Here is a 25111-nt window from a genome sequence, read left to right on the forward strand (position 1 = left end):
GGGGTACCTGAGGGTCTGACTTTCCCAGGGAGGGGCCCACGTTTGCCCCGAGACCGCTAGTTATGAGGGACACTTACCATACCAGCGATATCGGGTGAGCACCACCCCGGACAGACTGCCTGTCCACTCGGGTGGGGGTGCTGACGGCCAAGGGGTACGCTGTGACTCCGGCCGGACCAGGTTGTGTGCGTCCCAGCGAGGCGTTTCACTCGCAGGCCAGCCCCCATCCATTGGGGCTCTGTCGTGGCAAGGCCTAGCGCTGGGCTATAACCTGCAGACACTCACTGCCAGGCTGGGAAAACTTAAGGATCTAGGATATCCAGTACGTAACCCAGGTCGGCTGTTGATTGCAGTTCTCTCAGGAACATAATTAGCTAAAAAAATTTACATTTTCTAACAAAGGTTCCCTTTAAAATAAAAAAGCAAGCTAAGACCAAAGTTCCAGCCAAGAACTAGATCCTACTCCTAAACTAGGCAGAAACAAACTGAAGCCTATAGCAGAGTGTGTGGGTATATGCCTGCAGGGACTGCCCCATAGGCGTGATAAAGATTTTTCCTGCCTAGTGTCCTACTCTTGTAGGGGGCAGCAAAATCCAATGGTCAAGAAGAATATGGAGCTGCGTTTGTCAATGAACCATAGACAAAAAAATGTTGTCGTCATTGTCGTAGTAGTTGTATTGCCACATTCTACCCCAAATACTTATCCGAGTCCTGTATCGATCCAGTGGGGGCAGGGCTGAGCTGTCTGTGTCAATAGAGGAGAGCAAGCCCACAGGAGCGCCACCATAGAAGAAGAAGAGAAGCCAAGAGCTCTGTTAAGGGACCCCAGAAGGAGAAGGATTGGGGAGGACATCATTGCACACAGCAGATTTATTAGCACTTGTTTATTATTTAAAAAAATAAATAAAAATACATTAAATCACTTTTACCGACCCGCAACAGTACATATACTGCGGCAAAGCGGCACTGTAACATACATGCATGTCAGGTGCCTGAACCAGGGTTAGAAGCATGCACTGTGTCCGGTGAATTGCGGATCCAGGTGATCACTAGCACAATTTTATTTAACCTTAAAGTTCTTTTAACATATCCAGGCAAATAAAACAAGTTTGCCAGCAACATTACCTTTCTTATTGCGGTCCTCTGTGATTCATTTTAGATTTTCTATCTGAAAATGTCTAAAGTGCTAACTATGTTTAATTGCTCAGTTTTCAGGCATGATTTGGACTGTAGAAATGATCTCAAGAAGTTGCTTGGTGTGGGAAGCAACTTAATTATTTTTTTTTCACAAAAAGGGACACTTAATGCATTACCTGTAATCAAAGCGAAGGCTTGAGTAACGTGCCATTAATGATTCATAGGCTTCCCTTAAGCGTCCTACATTCCTAGATAAATCTCTTCGCTTTTCCAAAAGCTGTTCCTCTTTGCCATCTACAAAAAAAGAACAACACTTCACATTCTGCTAAACTCATGCAATACAGAAAAATAATGCAGGTAAAAAAATATACAAGATTAAAGCCTGCCATACACAGCTGAAACTAGTTCGCACCACTCTGCTTGACAAAAGTGAATTGTTTAAATCAACTTGTATGGAAAGAGTTGGGTGGAAAACTGGTGGCAGAACAGCGCCTGTATCCAATCCGATGCAGGAACTGTTTGGGTATTCTGACACCTGTGGGTGTTAGTTGTCAGTTGTCAGAATACAAGATTTGTCCATCCCTGCTATTTAGCATGAATGGTGGAATCTGCTTGAATTCTTTTGGTAACATGAAATTCTGTAAAAGTGACCCAACACCGGGCTGCCTCTCCGCCCCTTGCTGTATTTGCCTCCCGCAATCCTGAGCTGTCAGGGCACCCACAAGTAGCTCCACCAATCCAGGAAATCAAAATCCCGCCTGCTTTCGCTCCTCTCTGTCCAGCGCTGCAAGGACAGACAGATAGATTTTGATTGGTCAGTGCCATCCATGTGACGGTGCTGACCAATTAGAATTCGTCTGGTACATCCTGGCAACACTAGATGGAGGAGGAGAGAAAGCAGTGGGGATTTTAACTTTCCGGGACCAGTGGAGTGGCATGAAGAAGCCCCAACAGCTCAGGATCTTGGGAGGAAAGTACAGCAGGGACCAGGGGGTGGGGTTTCAGTGTTCGTTCACCTTTACAGATTTTATGTAAAAGGTAAACACTTTAAGCACACAGGCTTAACGATAGAAGTTGGCTTGTATGGCCAGTTAGGAAAAGAAAATACACCAAATAAGTGAATGAAGAAAAGATATATCATTCCTAAAAAGAAGTGCACGCTCGTGTACCTTCATAGTTCAGTTTCTTAATTTCTTCTTCAAGCTTTTCTTTATTTTTCTTCACCGCTTCAAAAGCCTCATTGTCCTTCTTGTAGCCACTGTCCATCTTTTTTACCTCAGCCTGCTTGGTCTTTAATTCCTGCTGTGCATGCTTTAATTTCATCTGAGCCTGTGAAAGAATGAACATTTTAGGGTTCTCAGTCATTCTGGATCCTTTCTTTTTCCTTTGGCTGAATTATTTTTGGCTTAATAAATGTTATAAGAAGCTGATAAATTAATGGAATGGTCAAGGTACCCAGTACAGGGCTGGAGAAAATGTAAAGGCGGTCTCTGCCCCCAAGCTGGGGGGTCCGCCCCCAAGCTGACATCACTACCCACTTGTGCATTCCAAGCTGGTTTACAGGCGTCCACCCCCAAGCTGACATCACTACCCACTTGTGCACTCCCAAGCTGGTTTACAGGGGTCTCAGAACTTCCTTCTATCTCCTCCAACCCTGTGAGCACCGCAAGCTCATGGTTTTCCATCAACGGCGGTTCCCGTGGGACGGGGACACTGACCTTACAGATTTGGATGGGACATAAGAGATATGTACTGTTAAAGCGGTGCTCCAGCCGCCATTGCCGGTCAGGAAACCCGGCAGTGAAGCCTTGCGGCTTTTCGGGCGGGTCCCTACTGCGCATGCGCGAAGCACGCTGCGCATTCAGATTGGCTCGGCGGTGGAGGAGGGGTGCTCACTTCGCCGTTCCCGGAAGTGGGTGAAGGGTACCTGTCAAAAACAGGTAACCCCCCGAAAGGTGCCAAATGTGGCACCGGGGGAGGAAACAAATGAGCGGAAGTTCCACATTTGGGTGGAACTCCGCTTTAACATGCAAGTTATTATAACGTTTTTAATAAACTGTTTGCCAATTGCTGCACTTCCCTATTTTTTTTATTTTATTAACACAGGAGTGGTGTGGGAAACAGATTTGCACTGCATTTGGGTTCAAATCGCATGCCATTCATTTTGTAGGAGCTCAAATCGCACCTCAAAAAGGTATTGGGTATCGGAGCATTTGTACTTGTGCAAATACTCAGTATCGGCAACCCTACCAAAAAGAAAAGATTCACTATTTTATAGGGAACATCTAGAAAAGTTATGTCTTTTACCTGGTCTTAAATCTTCCTGAAAATATAGCAATGCACTTCCTGTGCCCCAAAACTCATAGCAGTATACCTGCAGTAGGATTATCTAAGGCATTGCTGCTTCCGACTGCTAATCTCACTACTGTACTGTGTTAAATATACTCCATTAACCACTTCCTTAGCGCTGGACGTCATATGACGTCCTAGGCTTTAAGTGGGGATATCTGAATGATGCCTGCGATCGGTGAGCCGAAGAAGGAATCCGCCGGTGGCCGAAGTAGACCATAGAGAATACCAAGGACCAGATGGTCCCTGGCAGTATCTATAACTCTCGGAGGCCCAGGTGCGATGTTATGACATCACGCCCGTTGTCAATACTGCCATGATCTCGGCTGGATAGCATAGATCGTTTGTTTATTTCAGGCTTTCCAGCATGTAGGAGAGATCTAAGATCTTACTGACCACGGGATCTCTCCATAAAGAGGACCGGTCATGCACTATTCCTATCACAAGGGATGTTTAATAGTAATAACAAAAAAAAAAAAAAAAAAAAAGGTAAAGTAACAATAAAACAAAACATTTAAAAGCGCCCCTGTCCTGCTCGCAGAAGGGAATGCACACATACGCTGCAGCCACATATGTAAACGGCGTTCAATCCATACATGTGAGGTATCGCCGCAAACAGAGCGAGAGCAACAATTCTAGTTAGGGGACAACTCTAATATTAGAATGCAAAGCCTGCTCCTCTACCAAGGCTGCCTTTACACAGTAACACTATATAAAACAATCCATGTTTCAGTCAGTAACAGAAGAAAATCAACAGAAGTAAATCTATAAGCCATACTAGCGACTCATTCTTTGCCCTCTGCTTGCCTTTTTTGGGCACAGCTTCCACAATACCTGAAGAGATGCAAAAGGGGAGCAACAACCCCTAGGCAATCTGTAGTATTTGGAGTAAATCCTGAGAGACACAAGGAGGCTGCTACAGGTGACTTTCTGCAGGTTAGTTGCCTTAAGCTCACCACACATTACAATTTATTGTGCAAATCTCCTTTAGATCTGCCAACTATGTAGTGCAAGGACCTGATTGATTGGATACCTTAGGTAGGTTCTCATATCACATGGTTTTAGAAGATCTAAAGTTGATGGTACAGAGTAGGGACTTTCCATTTTTTTTCCAATGCACTTAAAAAAATGACTGCAGAGTCTGGAGGGAGGACTGAGGAGAAGGAGAAGCGCTGTATATGTGTGTCTGACTGACGGACCACCGCCGCGCCTGGATGTGACGTCAGCTGCGGGCGGTGCGTCTGTACAGGGGCTGCGCTGTGATAGGTACAGAGAATAGAACTCCCCAGTAACCGGCCACCTTTTTTAGTTTGAAACTATTTTTTTTTCAAACAAGTTTTTTGTACAATTGTTTTTTTCGCCCTTTTTCCGCCTTGTGCAGCCAGCCCCCGCGTAACTACACACACCCTGGGGCTCCAGCCAGCTCCTAGTCCGCCGCACAGGAACCGAACTCCCCAGTAACGGACCACTGCCGCGCCTGGATGTGACGTCAGCTGCGGGCGGTGCGTCTGTGACCCTATCGACTTAACTGGATTGGGAGAACCATTTGTGGTTTCAGTCCCATCGCGTGCAGCAAGGAATCGTAAGGAGCAGCAAGTGTGGGCAGGAATTTGGCCTAGCACCTACCATGCGAAGCCTAAGACACTGAACCTGGAGCAAGGCAGTCATGGAGGAGGAGTGTCTGATGAGGAGAAGTTAAGAATTGGCAGTTACATGTGCAGGGCTGTGCAAGCTGCACAGTTGAACCAGGCTAGAGGAGGGAAGGGTGTTGGCGCTGTTGTGGTTGATCGAGAAAGTGGCAAAGTTTTGGCAGTGGGGACTGATCAAACTGGAGAAAAAGGGAGAACCACTGCTTCATGTTTGTATGGTGGCAATAGACATGGTGGCACGCCAACAAGGAGGAGGTGCATATGAATGCCTCTTGGACTGGAAATTGAGCAACAACCCAAAAAGCACAGTGTAACCAAAAAGGATGGGGAACAAATATGGGATGAGGGGAGAGCCGGAAGTGCACACAAGAGAACAGTGGACAGTGTACTGGAGAGCTGCCATACCTATGTACTGGGTATGAGGGGTTGCGGCGCGCTGTGATAGGTACAGAGAACTCCCCGGCCTGGATGTGACGTCAGCTGCCGGGAGAGGAAGCGGGCGGTACGTCTGTACAGGCCAGGGGCTGTGATAGGATAGGTACCGCCCGCAGCTGACGTCACATCCAGGCGCGGCGGTGGTCCGTTACTGGGGGGTTCGGCGAAAAAAAACAAATTGTAGAAAAAACTCGAGTTTGAGAAAAAAAAAAAAAAAAAAAAATCGATAAATCGATTTATCGCCCAGCCCTAGTACAGAGATTACAAGGTGTGCATTAGACAGCATTAAAGCTTAACCACTTAAGGACCAGGCCTATTTCTGACACTTGTTGTTTACAAGTTAAAAATCAGAATTTTTTGCTAGAAAATTACGTAGAACCCCCAAACATTAAAAATTTTTTTAGCAGAGACCCTAGAAAATAGAGATCGCTGCAATACTTTGTCACACCATATTTGAGCAGGGGTCTAAAAATAAAGTAAAGTTAGCCCAATTTTTTTCTATAATGTGAAAGATAACGATACGCCAAATAGATACCCAACATGTCATCCTTCATAATTGCGCACGCTTGTGGCATGGCGACAAACAGTGGTACTTAAAAAATCTCCATAGACGACGCTTTAAAAATTTCTACAGGTTACCAGTTTAGAGTTAGAGGAGGTTTAGGACTAGAATTATTGATCTCGCTCCAACAATCGCAGCAATACCTCGCGTGTGGTTTGAACACAGTTTACATATTTGGGCGCAACTTGCGTAGGAGTTTGCTTCTGGGCGCTAGCTTGGAGGGACAGGGCGCTTTAAATTTTTTTTATTTTACACTGTACCTATAAAAAAAATGTTCATTGACGGACGGACACAGCTCCTGATCTTCTCAAACATTGGGTTATACTAGGCAGAAAAAAAAAAAAAGTCTGGCTACGCCTATAGGCAGTCCCAGGTGGGTATACTCCCTCTTTCTCTCGGTTATAGGTACTCAGTTTTGTTACAAGCAGTGTCAGAAGAGTTACAACTCCACAGAGGGGTGGGTGCTGTGTTCGTCAATGAACATCAGAGAAATGGATTTTACGGTAAGTCAAAAATCCCATTTTCTATTTCGTTCATTGATGGACACCGCTCCTAATCTTCTTAACCATTGGGACGTACCAAAGCAGTGTTAATCATGGAGGGGTGGGAACAGTGAATTAAGAAATTCCCAAGGCTAAACAATAGCCATCCAGGTAAACAGGAGCTCAACCAAAACAACTGGAGCCCACCTGAAAAGAATAGAATCCTCAAAAAGGACCAGGTCCTCTAAAAGCAGCCTGCAAAACCTTGCGGCCAAAAGGAAGCATCCGCAGATGCCAACACATCCACTTTATAGAACTTTGTGAAAGTGCCCATTAACGACCAGTTGGCCGCCTTGCAAACCTGCGTCACTGACGCCTGATGACAAAAGGCACAGGAGGCACCCGAGTAGAGTGTGCCTTGGCAGGGAAAGAAGGAACCTGACCCTTGATGGAAAAGACCTGAACCACTGTCTGTCTGACCCATCCGGAAATGGTCACAGAGGAAGCAGACAACTCTTTCTGAGGTCCATACATGAACACAAATAGTGAGTCGGACTTCCTAAAAAAGACTCTGTAGCAGCCAGGTACACCCTAATTGCCCGATCCACATCCAAGGCATGCAAAGAAAAAATTTCCTTTGGATGTGTTGGCCTGGGACACAGGGAAGGCGACAATATCTTCATTCAAATAAAAATCAGAGACAACCTAAGGAACGACGGACAAGGGCAAAGAACCACCTAATCACTATGAACCACCAGTAAGGTGAACGACAAGAAGCTGCCATTTCCAACACCCTGCGTGCAGAGGTGAAAGCCACCAAAAAGGCCACCTTCTAGGACAGCGTAAGCAGGGGAATCTCCTGAAAATTCTCAAAAAGAGGCTTCTGGAGGACTGAGAGCACCAAATCAAGGTCACAAAGCGGTAACAGAGACCACACTGGAGGCGTCAAGTGCCTAACTCCCTGAAGAAAGTACGCACCAGGGAGTATGTGGCAAAGGGCCGTTGAAATAAGACCACTAAGGCTGACACCTGACCCTTGATAGTACTCAAGGCCAGTTTCTGCTCAACCCACCGTTGAAGGAAGGTCAAGACCTGAGCCACCGAACAGGAGTGAGGATGAACCCCAAGAGACTCACACCACGCAATGTACGTCTTCCACGTATGATGATAGATCTTCCTAGAAGTAGGTTTCCTAGCTTTTAACAGGGTTGGAAACACTGACTCACGACTGTAAAGCAAGATGGAAGATTGGTCCTTGGGACAGCAGATCCTCCCTGAGAGGAAGCTTCCAAAGAACGTCGGTGACCAGCCGCACCAGATCAGCGTACCAAGCCCCGCGAGGCCAGTCCGGGGCCACTAAAGATGACCGGAATCTCTTCTGCCTCAATCCTGCATAGAAGTCTTGGCAGAAGCTTGAGAGGAGGGAAGGAGTAAATCAGACAATACTGTCCCCACAGGGCCACCAGCGAATCTGTGGCATCTGCCAGAGGATCCAGTGACTGAGCCACAAACCTCTGCACCTTTAGGTTGAGCCGGGAAGCCCCACCGGAGACATAGCTAATAAAACTCCTCCGGATGAAGGGACCACCCTTGGTCCAACGCCTGCCGACTGAGCTAATCCACCTGCCAGTTTTCCACCCCGGGAAGGTGTACGGAGGAGAGGGCTGGAACAAACCATTCTGCACACCTTAAGAGAGCCAGCTACCTCCAGAGCTGCCAGGACACTTCTTGTGCCCCCCCTGGTGACTAACATAAGCCACAACCGAGGCATTGTCCGATTGAATACGCACTGAACATCCCTGAAGACGATCCGTCCAATGTTAAAAGACCTTGATCAGTAGTCTGGACTCTTCCAGTGCCCAGATCCCCTGAGCAGAATATTTGCGGAGGACGCCTCCCCAACCACACAGGCTGGCATCCGTGGTGGCCACTGTCCAATACAAGGGGGAGGAAGGATTTGCCCAGCTGAAGCACGAAGCCAACATATCAGGCACTCTTTCGTTCTCTGGCTAAGCCGGGTCTGATTGTCCAGAGACTGCAGATTCTTGTCCCATTTGGCCAGAATCTCCCTTGCAGGGACCTCGTATGGAACTGTGCAAACAGGACCGCCTCGAAAGTAGACACCCATCAGGCCCAGCACCCACATGCAAGTCCGGAGGGATTACCATCTGCTGTACAGCAGGAGATGAATTACAGCCTGCAGTTTCTTGAGTTTGTCCACAGGAAGAAGCACTCTGGCTAAGGCTGAGTCCAGAGTCAGACCCCGATAGTCCAGCTTTGTGGACGGAATCAGAGACTTCTGAAAATTCAGAATCCAGCCAAAACACCCTCAAGCTTGTATAGCGATTTCCAGGTTTTCAACCAGAGCAGGAGACTCCGCACGCAGAACCAGGAGCTACTCCACCCCCCCCCCCCCCTCCAGGTCATGGCGTAAAAGCTTAGCCCACTCGGTCAGAGTCTGCAACACCAGGGCAATGGCTAAAATCAGCCTCAGTGCCAAACCAGTCAGTGTACAAATTGCATGCCACAGCCTCCGCTATTCCTGTCAGCCTGGGTTCTTAAAGGGGCCCTTGAGGACAAGCATTGGCTGGAAACGCGTTGGGCAGAGCTGCTCACGACACGTCACCGCGATCATTGCTCGAATCAGCGTTTCTGATGTGAGTGGCTATACTTTAATTTTTGTTGTATACAGAATGTTACTACAAATGTTATCTTTTTATTATGCACTGATCTTTTGGACTTTGTGGAGATGAATAGGTGTGGAATAATCCCTTCTACTTGAATGAGGACGGTTATCTTGCCTAATCTTTGTGGATGTGATACAGATAATGCGATAATCTGTCTTTCTACCTTACCAAGTGGGAATCCTTGGGTGGAGATACCATTGGAGAATAGCCAGTGTGTGGATGATAGACGTTTTACATAGTAGTATCTGGTGAGTTTGCATTGCATGTGGGGTGAAGGAGCAGAGCACTACAGGTTTAGGTTTACCATTATGAGTGCACCTTCCCTGTCTGTCTTGCAATGGAATATTTACTACACCAGGATACTTTCATTTTTATATTTTTTTTACGCTTACTTCCATGTACCGAGCTTTGGAAAGAATCTCTACGAACTTTGGCAAACCTCTTCCCCATCATCAGGACAGGTATACAGGTACCTTCATTGATTCCTGGCTACTTCCGTGCTATTTTTATAATATACTTTTTTTATTCCAAAGACTAATTACTCTGTTGGACTTTTTTTGATTGATGCCATATTATTTATTATTTGGCTAGTCTCATCTCATTTTATCAGCGCTGCAATTTGAAATCTATTTTAAAGTGAGAGACCTGTGTACCCTTTTATTACTAGCAGCAGCTATATTTTATTTGCGCTGACCTTCAATTGGAATTTGAAGTGTTACCATAGACTTGAATGGAAGGCTTTGAAAGGCTTCCAAACGCCTCCTGACTCAACATAAGGCTTCAATTTTGAAGCGGCGCAACGCTAACGCTTCATGCTTGGATAGTGTGAATTGCACTGTGCGCTGTTCATTGTATTATTTGAATAAGTGTTTTAATGTTTTTAATGCCTCTCAAACACCTGCTTTAATGTCAGTGTGAACTTAGCCTTACACATGAGTAATTAAATATTTAGAGATGGCTTTCTATAAAATGAGCGCTTGTTTCAGCAGCTGTAGACTTCCCATCTACATCCAGACAGCCTCCCACATTAACAATGCGTTTTCACAACAAAGCTCAATTAGTATTTTCATGTAATTCTCTGGACAATCTAAAATATGTAGTGTGTGAAAATCCTAAGACAATGAAAGCTACAACATCTGGCACAAAAACATTCCAAGTCAAGGTGGATTAGATCATGCATCAACCCCATTCTAATGTTTGGATTAAGGACTTAAAATCTTTACCATCGTTACACACCGAGTTAGAACACAATCTGCTGTTCCTTTGTTTGCATTAATAAACAGGTGTAGCTAAGCAAGCTGTCACTTAGTGTAATTAAGTTGGCTTGGCTATTATTCTCATGCTTACCTGCTTAGCCTCTGTTTCTGCTTTGCTGATGTCATTCTTACAAGTCATCATCTGTCCAGCAAGAGTAGCCTCTTCACCATCTTCATTGCTGGACAGCCCAGCAGAGACGGCGTTGAAATGTTGTTGAGCAGAAGTGAAAGCCTCTCCATCCTTCTGGCTGGTCTCCTGTAAGGAGCTAAAATTGTCTGTTATCTTCTTAACTTCCTTCTCCTTGTTGATCACAGCCTTGGCATCCTTCAATAAAGTCAAACTGTTTATATACACAGATACAATAGCTACTTTACCAACTTAAACATTCAAATATTTTCTTACTTACGTCTTCCATGTTCTTTACCAAATCCTTGCGCTTCTTCTCTTCTCCTTTCAGGTTTTGTTTTACGAGATCCAAGGCACTCTGGGCTTTGGTATCCGTTCTCTGAGCCTCTGCAAGGCTTTCTTCCAGAGATCGCAATGCCCCTCCAATTTCCTGCAAAGTAGAGTATACTCATTTCTACTACATGGGAAAAAATAGCTAGCAGCTGTTCAATATGCAGCAAGCCTAAATTCACCATTACAGCTTCCTGCTGAAACTGACATACCTGGTCTCGCTTTTTCTCCAGCTCTCCTATCTCTTTGCTCAGTTCTTTTATCCTTCGCTCATTCTCTGCTATAGTCTCCTGAAGCTTTAGTATAGACTCTTGCATATCCTTCAGTTCCTCTGCAGAGCGGGCTTTGGTCTCCTCTGCGCATACAAACTGATAAGCTACATAAAGACGGCTCAGATGTTCAATTTCTCTTGTGATTTTCTGGTACTCCAAGTATGAGGACCGTTCCTATAAAGTCAAAATTAGATGAGGTAGAAAAAAATTATAATCAAGGCAATGGCTGAATGCATATTTTATGCATTTAAATCTGGCCATACACTGTAGAAAAAAATAAAAAACTTCTACATCACTATATACAAGATGGACAGTCAAATTTGCAGTGCCAGTTATTGCGTTTTGACAGCCGTTTTGCAGGAAGCTGTCAGAATACCCAAAAAGCGTCTGCATCTGATTGGCTGCAGCTAGGGCTGCAACTAACAATTATTTTCATAATCGATTAGTTGGCCGATTATTGTTTCGATTAATCGGATAAATTCATTAAAAAAACTCAATACTGTATGCCGGTTTTCCCCCCGACAACACCAATGATGGGGCACTTTCCCCCCCGACAACACCAATGATGGGGCACTGCCCCCCCCGACAACACCAATGATGGGGCACTGTTCCCCCCCCCCCCTCGACAACACCAATGATGGGGCACTGTCCCCCCGACAACACCAATGACAGGGCACCATTCCTCCCGGGAACACCAATGATGGGGCACTATTCCTCCCGGGAACACCAATGATGGGGCACTATTCCTCCCGGGAACACCAATGATGGGGCACTATTCCTCCCGGGAACACCAATGATGGGGCACTATTCCTCCCGGGAACACCAATGATGGGGCACTATTCCTCCCGGGAACACCAATGATGGGGCACTATTCCTCCCGGGAACACCAATGATGGGGCACTATTCCTCCCTGGAACACCAATGATGGGGCACTATTCCTCCCTGGAACACAAATGATGGGGCACCATTCCTCCCGGGAACACCAATGATGGGGCACCATTCTTCCCGGGAACACCAATGATGGGGCACCATTCCTCCCGGGAACACCAATGATGGGGCACTATTCCTCCCGGGAACACCAATGATGGGGCACTATTCCTCCCGGGAACACCAATGATGGGGCACTATTTCTATTTAATTAAGCCACTATATACTGTATAATATGACAATAAATCGGTGCAATCAGCAATAAACAATATATTGCAGTGAATTGTTTAATCCTAATGGCAGCTTACATAAAGTGCCTTTCACTAACCACAAACCCAAAATTAAACAAAGAATCAATGCAGAGCCAAAAGCCTAAAAAATATATGCTTATCCGGATAAAATAGTTAATATTCCTTATAAGGTGCAATATTATAATAGAAAAAAAAGTGAATAAAAACGTCCTTATAGCACATATAGTGGGTCTTTCTATGCTCCCTATTATGGAGTGAAGTCCCATTTCATTAGTGGAATTGCACTATTATAATTTTTCACATCCTTTGCATATCTCTGGCTGACGTTTTTATTCACTTATTTTTCTATTACAATATTGCACCTTATAAGGAATATTAACTATTTTATCCGGATAAGCATATATTTCTTAGGCTGTTTGGCGCCCTTTATTTAATACTGTATAGTCTAGTGCAGCTCGGAACTCACTTGATCAGCTGCTGCTTCTCTCCTCGCTCTCCCCTCTCGTCTCCCTCAATCTGATTGATTGCAGGGCTAAGAATCCCTCACTGACATCAGCAAGAAGGCGGAGAGGAAAGGAGGAGAGAGGGGGCAGTCACGTGGGTGCTGAGCGACGCTCTGAAACACAGTGAGTGTATGCACACAGCAGCTTGTACAGAGGGTATGGCACTGACAGGCAGGGAGGAAAGTCGTGTACGCAGACCAACTAATCGAGAATGAAAGACGTTGACAAAGATATTCATTATTGATTATTATCGATTTAGTGGATTAGTTGTTTCAGCCCTAGCTGCAGCACTGTTCAGCCGACAATTTTCTGCTCACAGGGTGTTGGGCAGGAAGATGCCAACACCAATTTCGGTCTGTTCATTGGGAACCGTCGAAAATTCCTGTGAGAAGACTTGTGAAACAAATTTACAACTTCTGAGCAGGGTGGAGGCAGGGAGGGGACACAGAAAGCCAAGGGGCTACATTTTGTATACAATACTGCCATCACAGCCCTGCTGCATCCTTACAGTGGTAATCGATTCACATAAATGGCTGAAGATCAGTTTTGGCAACTGTATTTTCCACACTCTGACATCTTTCCTCTGTAGCAGAATTTCTAAGTACAAATACCTTTTACAAAGAACTTTTGAGGGAAGCAGCCTTACTTTGACTCAGGAGCTTCAAGCTGGTTATGGGATAAAGTTTAATTCTCTCTACTTCAATGTAATTTGGCTGTATCATACAAGAAAGATACTTTTGGTATTTAAAAAGATACAGATCAATGAGGGAGGAAACCTAATCCTGCCCATGTAAAATGCACTACCAAGACATTCTCTTATATATAAAAAGTTCATATTTGGTCACTAGTTCATTAAAAGGATTTTGCGAATTGAAGAGAATGTGCAGTAGGAAACACACAGAATACTGTTTTAAAAGGAGCTAGGTTCAAGCCAATTTCGTAAATTGCTTAAAAGAAAAAAAAAAAGAAAGAAAGAAAGAAAGAAAGAAAAGAAAAGAAAGAATGGGCCGTATGAGTGTTTCTAAATGCACAATATAGAACTGGCTATTCATTTTTAAAAAGAGAAAACATAGATAGTTGATGCACATAGTATGCTGATCCACAGAGTACGCTGTTAAAATTCCCCTGTTCAAGCAAATTGGACGACACTTGTTTTTAATTCCCCCTGTATTAACATCAGGTTTAGGGTTCTGACAATGCAGCGTTTTTGATTTTTTCTTTTCTTTGGGTTGAACATGACAGATGTATGTCTAGTTTCAGCTTATAAATTATAAAAACAAGAGCTTTCACCAGTAGTTTGCTTCCCAAATCATTTTGAAGTAGCAAAAAAAGCAAGCTCTAAAGTACTGAAATTGCCGCACCTACCTCTTTAAGCTTATGTATGGTTGGAGTGATCTCTTCCTCCAGGATCTAAGGGAAATAATGCAGTTACATTTTATATTTGGAACTGAAATTGCTTACCACATTAAAAGCTACTGTAAAGAAATTTTGAACCACTGAAATGCTATTAGGAGCATTTATCAGCATTGCTTTATTCTTCATTATCAACACGTGTGTACGAGCCCCAAGATCTTGTTTGCATCACTTTTATTGAACTGTGTTGATCTGTTCACACATTATCATTACCTTGAAGTTGAGGTGCCATGTTGATCTTCTAGTGACCAGTAAGAGTGAGAGCAAAAACCCCAAATTTAAACACACCTTTTCCTCATTCACACCTGAGACCTTGCAACACTAAGTCACATGGAGGGAGGGAAAATGGCTAATTGGGCCCAATTTGGCCATTTTCACTTAGAGGTGTACTCACTTTTGTTACCAGCGGTTTAGACATTAATGTGTGTTGAGTTATTTTGAGGGGACAGCAAATTTACACTGTTATACAAGCTGTACACTCACTACTTTACATTGTAGCAAAGTGTCATTTCTTCAGTGTTGTCACATGAAAAGATAGAATAAAATATTTACAAAAATGTGAGGGGTGTACTCACTTTTATGAATATATATATATATATATATATATATATATATATATATATATATATATATATACACACACACACACACACACACACACACACACACACACACACACACCTCTATCTATATCTATCTCTCTGTACATCTATATCTATCTCTCTATACATCTATCTCTCTGAGCTGCCCTTTAAATTACACCATACTGATGAAAAAAACCTACAGTTTGAATTTCCTTTAGCTTGGCTTCTTTCTTCTCAATAGTTTTCTGAGCAGCAATTTTCTTGCATTCATACATCCTTGTGCCAGCTGCTTCCTCAATCATTGCAAGAATCTGTTAAAAGTAAAAGGGGGTCTGTTACATCTAAAATATTATTAGGTTTCGCAGAAGTTATAAAATTTTCTAAAATATTAATATTTCAGATGAACAGAGGCAATCGCCCCAATAGTGTGTGAGCTTATAACAAACATTTGAGTTACATATCAGGATGTACATAATGCTGAAACAGGAGAGTAGAGTCCAAAACTAAAGTATGAAGGTCTCTTACTTAGGATGTTTTACGATCTTCTAAGTGCTAAATAACCAAAGTAGAGAAATGGAAAGGAAACGGGTGGGGGTAGAAGAGGTACACAGGGCTGAGAGCTTCTTATGTCTCACTTTGAGTATATAGGTTCACACTATTTGCTAATCTGTAATACAGGAAAAAGTGGCTGAATGTGTATGCATTATACATCAAAAGGACCAACCATGCTTTAAACGCTCCAAGTATTAAAAAGAAACGTATACTGAGAGAAATGTATACTAAGAGAAATCTATATGAATCCATTGCTAATCCTCTTAGGAAACTGCTGGTTGCCAGGTTGTTCCTGGCTTCAAAACTCTGTCACTGCCCTGGAAGGAGTTTGATGGAGGTAGTCAGAATTCCTAGCTTGCATCCTTGTACTAGATTAATGACTCAAAATGTTTTGAAACATTTGAATCTGCTAAGCAACTATTATAAGAAGGAAAGGTCGGCAATAGCAGCAATCAAATACATCTCACAATAAAGAATTCTGCATTATGACATATATGGAGGCTATCATTTCGGACCTGTCCTACTGAAAATGCTGCCAGTTAATTATCCATCGGATCCAAAGTCTTTAGTGCTTTGAGTTAGTGACCCAAAAGAATAATGATCAGGGTGTCTTGACTGTACTCTCATCTGTTCTACATCAATAATCAGGGAAATATTAAATTTCCGAGACATCTAGGAAACTAATATTTTAAGAAGTACTGGATTCCCATTGATTGCATGACCATTGGCAGAGAATCAAAGAGCAACCTCGCATGTGCTCCAAGGCTATTTCTGTTGGTTTGCAAAATATCACAGTGGTAACAAAAATAAAATCATGCTGTTTTTACACTCATTGTTGCACCATAGCAAAATTACATAATAGCAAAATACACCAATTTCAATCAAAGTAAGGTGACAGAAGTAAAAAAGTAACTCCGTTCTGTCCCTCAAACACTTATTGAAGGGTGGATGTATCTTGGAAATAAAGCAGTTCATAGCCTTGAACAATTACAGTACAACCCAAAAGCTATACATTTAACAAGTGCAATTAATATACATATATGATTTTACCTCTGGAGGCTTCATATTCAAAACTTTGGTAATCCTTCCCTGTGCCAAAAAAAAAAAAAAAAGAAGAAGGAAGAGGAAAACCATCACTAGAAATGTTGCCTTTATAAATCATGATGCACACTGTTATTCTTGGTTACACATTGTGAATAAATAAAGCAAAACATAAATACCAGTTGCCCCTCATCCTGTCAACCCCAACCTCAGCTAGTACTAAGACAGCCAGATACTGCCAATACACTAATATTTCAAATCCTATTACATTCTTATGCCCATCAGTGACTCACTACTTGTATCCAAGTATCCGTGTAGTTTCACACAATTTAAAGCTAGTTGAGGTTGGGGGTTGGCAAGGCCAAAAGCCATAGACAGAGTTGCATTTTTTTCCTTTAAGAAAACAAGTGTTTCTAGTATGTTCCACAAAACCATTATTACAGATGGAACAATTCCTACCTGCATGATGAGAAAGTGAGGATTGTTGACATTAAGGCCCACAGAGCAAAAAAGATCTTGCACTCGAGTGTTGTTGGCATTAACGCCATTGATCAAATATTTATTTCTGCCACCGATTACAACCTTTAACAATAATAAAAAAAAAAAAAAAAAGTATATTAGTTACTACAAGGATATTAAAAAAAGGGATTTTTGACTTACCATAAAATCCATTTCTCTGATGTACATTGATGGACACAGCTCATAATCGTTGGGTTATACTGCCCCCTTTAGGAATAGGACACTAGGCAGAAAAAAAAAGTCTGGCTATGCCCATGGGCAGTCCCAGGGGGTATACTCCCTCTCTCTGCTATAGGCACTCGGTTTAGTTACAAGCAGTGTCAGAAGAATTACAACTCCACGGAAGGTGGGTGCTGTGTCCGTCAATGAACATCAGAGAAAAGGATTTTATGGCAATTTAAAAATCCCATTTTCTCTTTCGGTCATTGACCGACACAGCTTCAGATCTTCATAACCGCTGGGACATCCCAAAGCACATGAGGGATGGGAACAGCAAAAGAATTCCCAAGGCTAAACAGTAGCCAACCAGGCAACAGCAGCTAATCCAAACAACTGGAGCCCACCTGAAAAAAAAAAAAAAAAAAAAAAAAAAAACACCCTCAAAGAGTATCAGGTCCTCTAAACAGTAGCCAGCAAAACCTTGCGGCCAAAGAAAGCATCCGCAGATGCCAATACATCCACTTTATAAAAGGTTGTGAAAGTGGGCACCGACTGCCAAGTGGCCGCCTTGCAAACCTGCGCCACTGACGTCTGATGACAGTAAGCCCAGGAGGCACTAAGCGATCAAGTAGAATGTGCCTTAACAGGGATAGAAGGAACCTGACCCTTGGTGAAATAGGCCTGAAACACTGTCTGTCTGATCCATCTGGAAATGGTCGCAGAAGAAGCGGACAACCCTTTACAATACCCACCCGTGAGTACAAGAGAGTCTGACTTCCTGAAAGACTCCGTAGCTGCCAGGTACACCCTAATTGCCTGAACCACATCCAAGGCATGCAAGGCAATTTTCTTCGGATGTTTAGACCTGGGACACATTTTTCAAATGAAAATCAGAGACAACCTTTGGAAGGAACAACGGACAGGGGCAAAGAACCCCCTTATATCGGTGAAACACCAGGCAAGGTGAACGACAGGATAACGCCGCAAGTTCCAGCACCTTGCACGCAGCGGTGATAGCCACAAAAAGGCCACCTTCTGGGACAGCGTAAGCAGGGGAATCTCCCGGAGGACCGAAAGCACCAAATTGAGGTCCCAAGGCGGCAACGGAGCCCACACTGGAGAAACCAAATGTCGGACACCCTGAAGAAATGTACGCACCAGGGAGTGTGTGGCCAAAGGTCGTTGGAAGAGGACCGCCAAAGCCGACACCTGGCCCTTGATGTTCAACCCCCCCCGTTGAAGGAAGGTCAAGATCCGAGCCACCGAACAAGAGCGAGGATGAACCCCAAGAGAATCACACCACGCAATGTACGTCTTCCACGTACGATGGTAGATCCTCCTAGAAGTAGATTTCCTAGGTTTTAACAGTCTAAGAATCTTGACTAAGAGTCTCGATAAACCTCTATCCTCTATCAACAGCCAAGCTGTCAAAGCTAGCGACTGTAAAGCAGGATGGAAGATTGATCCTAGGGACAGCAGATTCTCCCTGAGAAGAAGCTTCCAAGGAACGTCGGTCACCAGCCGCACCAGATCGACATACCAAGCCCAGCAAGGCCAGTTCGGGGTCACTAAGATGACCAGAATCCCTTCTGCCTCGATTCTGTGCAGAAGTCTTCCTTCCTGGGAACTGTAAAAAGGTTCAAGTAAAAACCCTGAAAACATTCCGCAGTCAGAACCAGGACAATCACCCCTTGACGTAACAGGTCTTGTACCGTCCCAAACAGACCCTTTAAGCAGTCCGGGGACAGGCGCAAGTTAGAAACAAAGAACCTTGCCGGGGGACAAGAGCGAAACTTGATCTTGAAGCCAGACAGAATGGCTTTGTGGACCCACTTGTCTTGTACCAAGGAAATCCACAGGTTCGGAAACCAGCGATATGGGTGAGGGCACACCTTCATGCTGAAGGAGCCTTGTCCATGGGTCTGGAGAAGCCCGTTTTCGGCTTGCCAGGCCAGGTTTGTTTGGATCCTCCACAGGAGGCCCTGAAAGGCTTCGAGCCTGTGTCAATCGACCCTGAGGGACAAAAAAAACGTATGAGCCAAAAAGGAAGGCCCACGTCTACGACAAGGTTCCTTGCTCTTAGTAGGCTCCGGAAGAAAGGTACTCTTCCACCCCCGTGAGACCTTGTATGATGTCATCATGGGTAGCTTCAAACAGGCGATCTCTGAAAGGAAAGATCAGTCAAGGCCTTTTTAGAAGTCGGGTCTGCAGACCAACATTTGAGCCAAAAGACACGCCGAAGGACCACTGCCAAAAACAGAGAGACGAGCCACTAGGGGAGCCAAATAGGCATAATACAAGTAAAGTGCTATATTTGCAAAATACAGACAATATATTGCCCAGGAGTCTTACAAAAATCAATAAAGAAGGTTAAAAAAAGTGTAAAGTCCTTGAAATAGTTATCAAATCAAGAGTAAAGTCCATATCCAAAAAAGAGAGCAGTCCGTGTTCAGAGGTAGAAGGATGTCACCACAGGTGCGACCGTCACTATAAAGGGAAGTCAGAAGCGCTTAACAGAATTTATGGACTCTACGGTGGATAGCAAAGAGTCATACATATAAGCCCTAAACGCACAACATCATTAAAGGGTTGGCAGCTTCTCTTTAAGTCTCTCCGACACCCAGAAAAACAAAAAAAAGTCTCATCAGAGGTTGCAGACCCAGCAGGGTGACCCACGTCCACGGACAGCCCAATCAGATTCAGGATCTGATGGGATCAGATGATACAAGGGGACGCTTTTTGCTAGCCCGTCGCCTGAAGACCACCTCCACTCGGGACACAAAAGACTCCAAGACCGCCTTCAGTGCATCGATGGGTGGTTGGGACACGGAGAGCCCCACAGCTTCAGAGAGGGGAAACAAATGGAAGGATGTGCTCCAAAGACTCCATGAGTCACCAGGGGGACCCCACCAAAAGTGTAAAACACTACAAGGGACAACCCCCCACTGCGCTGGCAGCATTACCCAGTCGCCAGGCACAAGCACCAAGCGATCCTCAGCAGAGAGGGAGAGGACCCCACCAGACACCACCCAGCAGAAACAGGCACCTGCAGCCACCTGGATAATCTGCACCCCATGTCCGGTGATCAGGAAGTGAAAGGATCCAGGAGTCCGCACCAGGGAATGAGGAGGGGCTCCCACCGCCGCAATCGCCGCCCACAGGGCTCCACTGTCATGGCTGCCGCTATTTTCAATGGCAAATCCCCGCCGGACTACACAAACATGGGAGCAGGACGGGGGGGGGGGGGGGGGGGGGGGTCCCTGGCAGGAGCCCCTACACACTCAATTGTCTGGTCGCCAGCGGCGCACCCCACGGTCCCCCATGGACCAGACCACCCAAACAGCCCCAACATATGTGGAGGTGGGGTGGGTATGTTGGCAGGACCGATGACGGGGAGGGAGGGAGGGGGGGGGGGACGCCTGAGGAGAACCAGGGGGTTTCGACTGTCCCAAGGAGGGGCCCTTGTCCACCCCAAAACCTCTAGGGGGAGGGTGGGGACAGCTACTCCCCATACCAGGCGGGCACCGCTCCAGACAGAGCCCCTCTCCATCGAAATGGGGGGGCTTTCAGACAGGAGGAACTCTGCGACCCTGACTCGCTGAGACCCGGTCATATGCGAGTTAAACACCTTGCAAGGCGTTTAACTCGCAGGTTAGCATCCGTCCAGTAGGGCTATGTCGCGGCCGAGCTAGCCTGGAGCTGAGGTCTGGGTGCGCTCACTGGCCAGACTGGGGTGACCACTGGATCTAGATTATCCAGCCCGTCGCCCAGTCTGGCAGTTGATTGTAGATCTCACAGGAAACATCCAAGAGAAAAAAAAAAAAATTCTATCTGAAAAGAAAAAAAATTGCCTGGACCAAAGATCCCAGCAAGGAACTAGGTCCTTACTCCTGACTAGGCAGAAAAACAACTGAGTGCCTATAGCAGAGAGGGAGTATACCCCCTGGGACTGCCCATGGGCATAGCCAGACTTTTCTTCTGCCTAGACTCCTACTCTAGTAGTATAACCCAACGGTTATGAAGATCTGAAGCTGTGTCCGTCAATGAACGAAAGAGAAATCACACCATTGTATTGTGCCAATAAACAATGTCATAGTTACCTGTCTTGTCACGGTAATCTCATTGTGTGCCTCAAATCCCAGAGGGCTCTGTTTTTTATCATTATTGTCAAAGGTGATTGAAACTGTGGCTTTAGTTATACCGGCTTGACCATTTTTGTACACAAGATCCTGCAGATTGGAGGCTCTAACCTGGAAAACACGAATATTCATAGTCGTACCCACACAAATATGAAAAACTGCATTTAAAAAAAATTACATGCATTAAACAATCAGTATGATTTCTTTTGTTCAGTTTAAGAATCCTTTATCACAAGTAGTTTTTTTTTTCTTTGCAAAATAAAAATAAATTGTATGCATATAAAAGATATAAAACATCTCTAGAAAAATGTATCAGAGAATTTGGGAAATTTACTCGGAGGCCAAAACTAAACCAACAGTCTTGGTTGCTAAATGCACTGTGGTAGGACAGTCAAGGACTTAATCGTCAAAAAATTTTACCCATACACTTGGTGACCAGCAAAAAATTTGCCTACAGGATTAAGATGTGCAATGCATGTAAAAATGTTACTATAAAATGGCAAATATTTTTAAAAGATATTGAAAGATACTGAAAAAAATTAGGATTTTAGTTTACCTTTGATATTCTTTTCCTGGAATACAACACATCACGCAAAGATGTAAACAGTCATTACTACATGGGTTATGCTGCCACCTTCACGTGAACAGGACACTGGCCAGAAAAAAGGCAAGAATACCTGCCAAGGCATAAACCCTTCCAGCTCAGCTAAGCCTCATTTTTATAAAAGGCAATAAGGAACACAAGCCAAAAAGGGAAGGGAACTCTGTGTCCTGTGATATACTTGAGAAAAGGATTTTACAGGTAAACCAAAAATCCTAAATTTCTTAAGCTTACATCGCTGGACACAGGGAGTTTATAGTCATTACTACATGGGATGTCCCAAAGCAATGAATCTAATGGATGGGCAACACAGCAACAATGCAAACAAGCCCAAATCCTCAAAAGAAAAGGGGGCATGACTCTTCAAAAGTGGGATTTGGTTTCTTTGGGAAGATAAAACTTAAAGTCCAGTAAAAAGAGACTGTACAGAACACAGATATGTGTCCTGGATGGAGGGTACATTTTCCCAATATTTTGTTTGTGGTCCCTTTAAGAGGGACAGCTGTGGATACATTGTGATAAGTAGGGATGTAGCGAAATGAAAATTTTGGGGCGAAACCGAAAATGCAGGATGCCCTTGGCCGAAAACCAAAACCGAAAATGACTTTTTCCCCCAAATAATTTTAAAATAGATAGAAGAGGGGCATACACCAAAAACAGGCAGCGACGTATACCTGTCGCTGCCACCCTGTCACAGTATATGTACTGTGAAGGGTTGGCAAGTGGTTAATTTAATTACCAATGGTATTAGTATTATACAGCATGAGGGGGTTAAGGTATTGCCCCTGCTGGTCACTGATGCATTAGTGACCGACCAGTGGCAGTTAATTAACCCCTTTTATGCCGCATAATTAATACTAATACCATTGGTAAGCTGCCTCAGCTCCCCCCCCCTCAGCGTCCCTCTCGTCAGTAAACCCCCTCCCCCCCCCGCCTCAGCGTCCTCTCCTACTCACTCAGCTCCTCCGGTGTCCTTCATTCAAAAGACGCGCCTCTGGCCGGCGGCCTGCCTCCCGGTGATGTCACTACTACTACGATTTGTGCATGAATGAACTAACACACCGGTTCTAATATCGAACGGTTTTATCGTTCAATTTTTTTATTGCTATCGATCACGTGACTATCGCGATACACATCGGTATCGTTTTATCGCCCAGCCCTACACTCACATATGTACAAATTAAAGATATAAGCAATTCCACATTAGCAGATCTGCTAATGTGGAATTGCTTATATCTTTAATTTGTACATATGTGAGTGGCATATTCAATAACATTTGTAAACAGAATTATGCTATGAGACATCATTTTACCCTTACATGAGCAATATTTGGAATATCAGCAATATTGGCCAGTTCCGGGGGCCGATACAGATATATTGGCAAAAGTCAATATTGGCCTTGCCGATAATTGGTCGATCTCTACTGCATAGCACACCATAGGGGTAAAAACAAATATGCATGTCCTGCGGTCTAAAACGCGACACACAGAGGGAACACTGTAAGGGGAGGTTACTACAACTCTAAAAACAGAGAAGCGCTTACCAGTCCACACTGCAGTACACAGTAGGCCCAAACTGTATGCATTACGGTTAAGTACACCCACAGAGCAGCACACATTACAGATCATCTCCACTGTTGTATGTGGGGTCCGGGGAGCAGTCGCTCTTGGCCTACAGGCCATAGTGGACCGATCCAGATAGGGCCCATCTCTGCCTGTCTGTCTGGAGTGTTAGGGACAGGCCCAGAAATATTGGAAAAAAATTCCCCCCCCCCCCCCCCCCCCCAAAAAAAAAAAAAAAAAAAAAAAAAGATATCTTACAAAAGACTCAGAAACATCCATCACCTTCAGACTCTAGCACAAAACGAAAGCTTAACAGAGCTGTTACGGGTTATGCCTGGGTGTGTAAAGGCTATTATCTCCCCAGTGTCCTGTGATGTCCTGGATGCTGGAAGAACTTGTGATTACCTACGTTTTCATTTTACCTGTGTAAGGTTGGAGATGCCCAGAAGGAAACAAATGGAATCAAGGATGTTAGATTTGCCACTGCCATTAAGTCCGGTAATAGCATTAAAGAGTTGATCAAAGCCATTTATTTCAGTTCTCTGCGCATAAGACTTGAAGCCTTCTATAATAATAGATTTTATATGCATCTTCCTCTTTGCAGTACCTAGAAGTAAAAAAAAAAAAAGTTAGTTTCAGTGCGGAGCAAAGTACTAGAAGCATGTAACAAAAAACCTTTACATCTACTAGCAATGTGTGCGAGGGCCTGCCTGACTGGACACAAATTGAGTGGATTGCTTTGGCAGGCGTTCACTACATAGTTTTGGTAAATTTAAAAGAACTTCGTCGAATCAGTTGGTAACTAGAGATGAGCCCAGGCCTTCTTCAAACCCACGTCTATCCAAACTTGAAAGTCGGATGTCTAAATATAGGCCTAGTATGTCCATATAGGGGCTGTTAAATAACTAGATATAGGTATAGTGGGGTTGATTTACTAAAAGAGAGTGCAAAATCTGGTGCAGCTGTGCCTGGTAGCCAATCAGCTTCTAACTTCAGCTTGTTCAATTAGGCCCCTTTCACACAGGCGGACCGTTCAGATCCGCCTGTCAGTTTTTTTGGCGGATCCGAATGGTCACCCCATGCATCTCTATGGGGCATCGGATGTCAGTGGAGACATGTCCGCTGACACCCAATCCATCAAATCTGGACGGATGGAAACCCTATTTTCCATCCGTCCTGCGGATCGGATTAGAACGGACCGACATTACGTTCCCATCCGATTCCCCCATAGAGATGCATGGGGACCTAACAGCTGTGTCTCCGCACACAGCACGGAGAACAGCTGTCATCCTCCTGCTCAGCGGGGGATCGGCGGATCGATCCCCCGCTAAGATAAACGGAGTCCGTCTGACGGACGGACTGTGTGAAAGAGCCCTTAAGCTTTGACAAAAAATCTGGAAGCTGATTGGTTACCATGCACAGCTGCACCAGATTTTGCATTCCCCAGTTTTAGTAAATCTCCCCCTACTTTGCCTATATAGGAGCACCAACATCAGCAGCATCCCACGTCTTTGTTTTACATGTGCATCGTTTAGGAGATATTTACTGTATATGCCGACAATGACATGTGCGTA

The 25111-nt window shown here is 44.5% G+C and overlaps 1 protein-coding gene across 1 annotated transcript in view; it reads right to left on the minus strand.

Moving 5' to 3' along the window:
- The window catches only part of SMC2 (structural maintenance of chromosomes 2), a 68132-nt gene that overhangs the window by 37363 nt on the left and 5658 nt on the right, over window positions 1–25111 (minus strand). The window contains exons 2-12 of the mRNA XM_082245337.1: window positions 23960–24144; window positions 21336–21485; window positions 17017–17139; window positions 16567–16605; window positions 15165–15275; window positions 14333–14377; window positions 11227–11460; window positions 10965–11114; window positions 10649–10882; window positions 2307–2466; window positions 1314–1431 (exon numbers count right to left, since the gene is read on the minus strand). Of these exons, the coding sequence (XP_082101463.1) occupies window positions 1314–1431; window positions 2307–2466; window positions 10649–10882; window positions 10965–11114; window positions 11227–11460; window positions 14333–14377; window positions 15165–15275; window positions 16567–16605; window positions 17017–17139; window positions 21336–21485; window positions 23960–24127 (1532 nt within the window). The 5' untranslated portion in view covers window positions 24128–24144. The remainder of the gene's footprint in view (window positions 1–1313; window positions 1432–2306; window positions 2467–10648; window positions 10883–10964; window positions 11115–11226; window positions 11461–14332; window positions 14378–15164; window positions 15276–16566; window positions 16606–17016; window positions 17140–21335; window positions 21486–23959; window positions 24145–25111) is intronic.

The sequence above is a fragment of the Pelophylax lessonae genome, assembly GCF_965119305.1.
Source record: "Pelophylax lessonae genome assembly, chromosome: 1".
In the NCBI taxonomy this organism is placed as follows: Eukaryota; Metazoa; Chordata; class Amphibia; order Anura; family Ranidae; genus Pelophylax; species Pelophylax lessonae.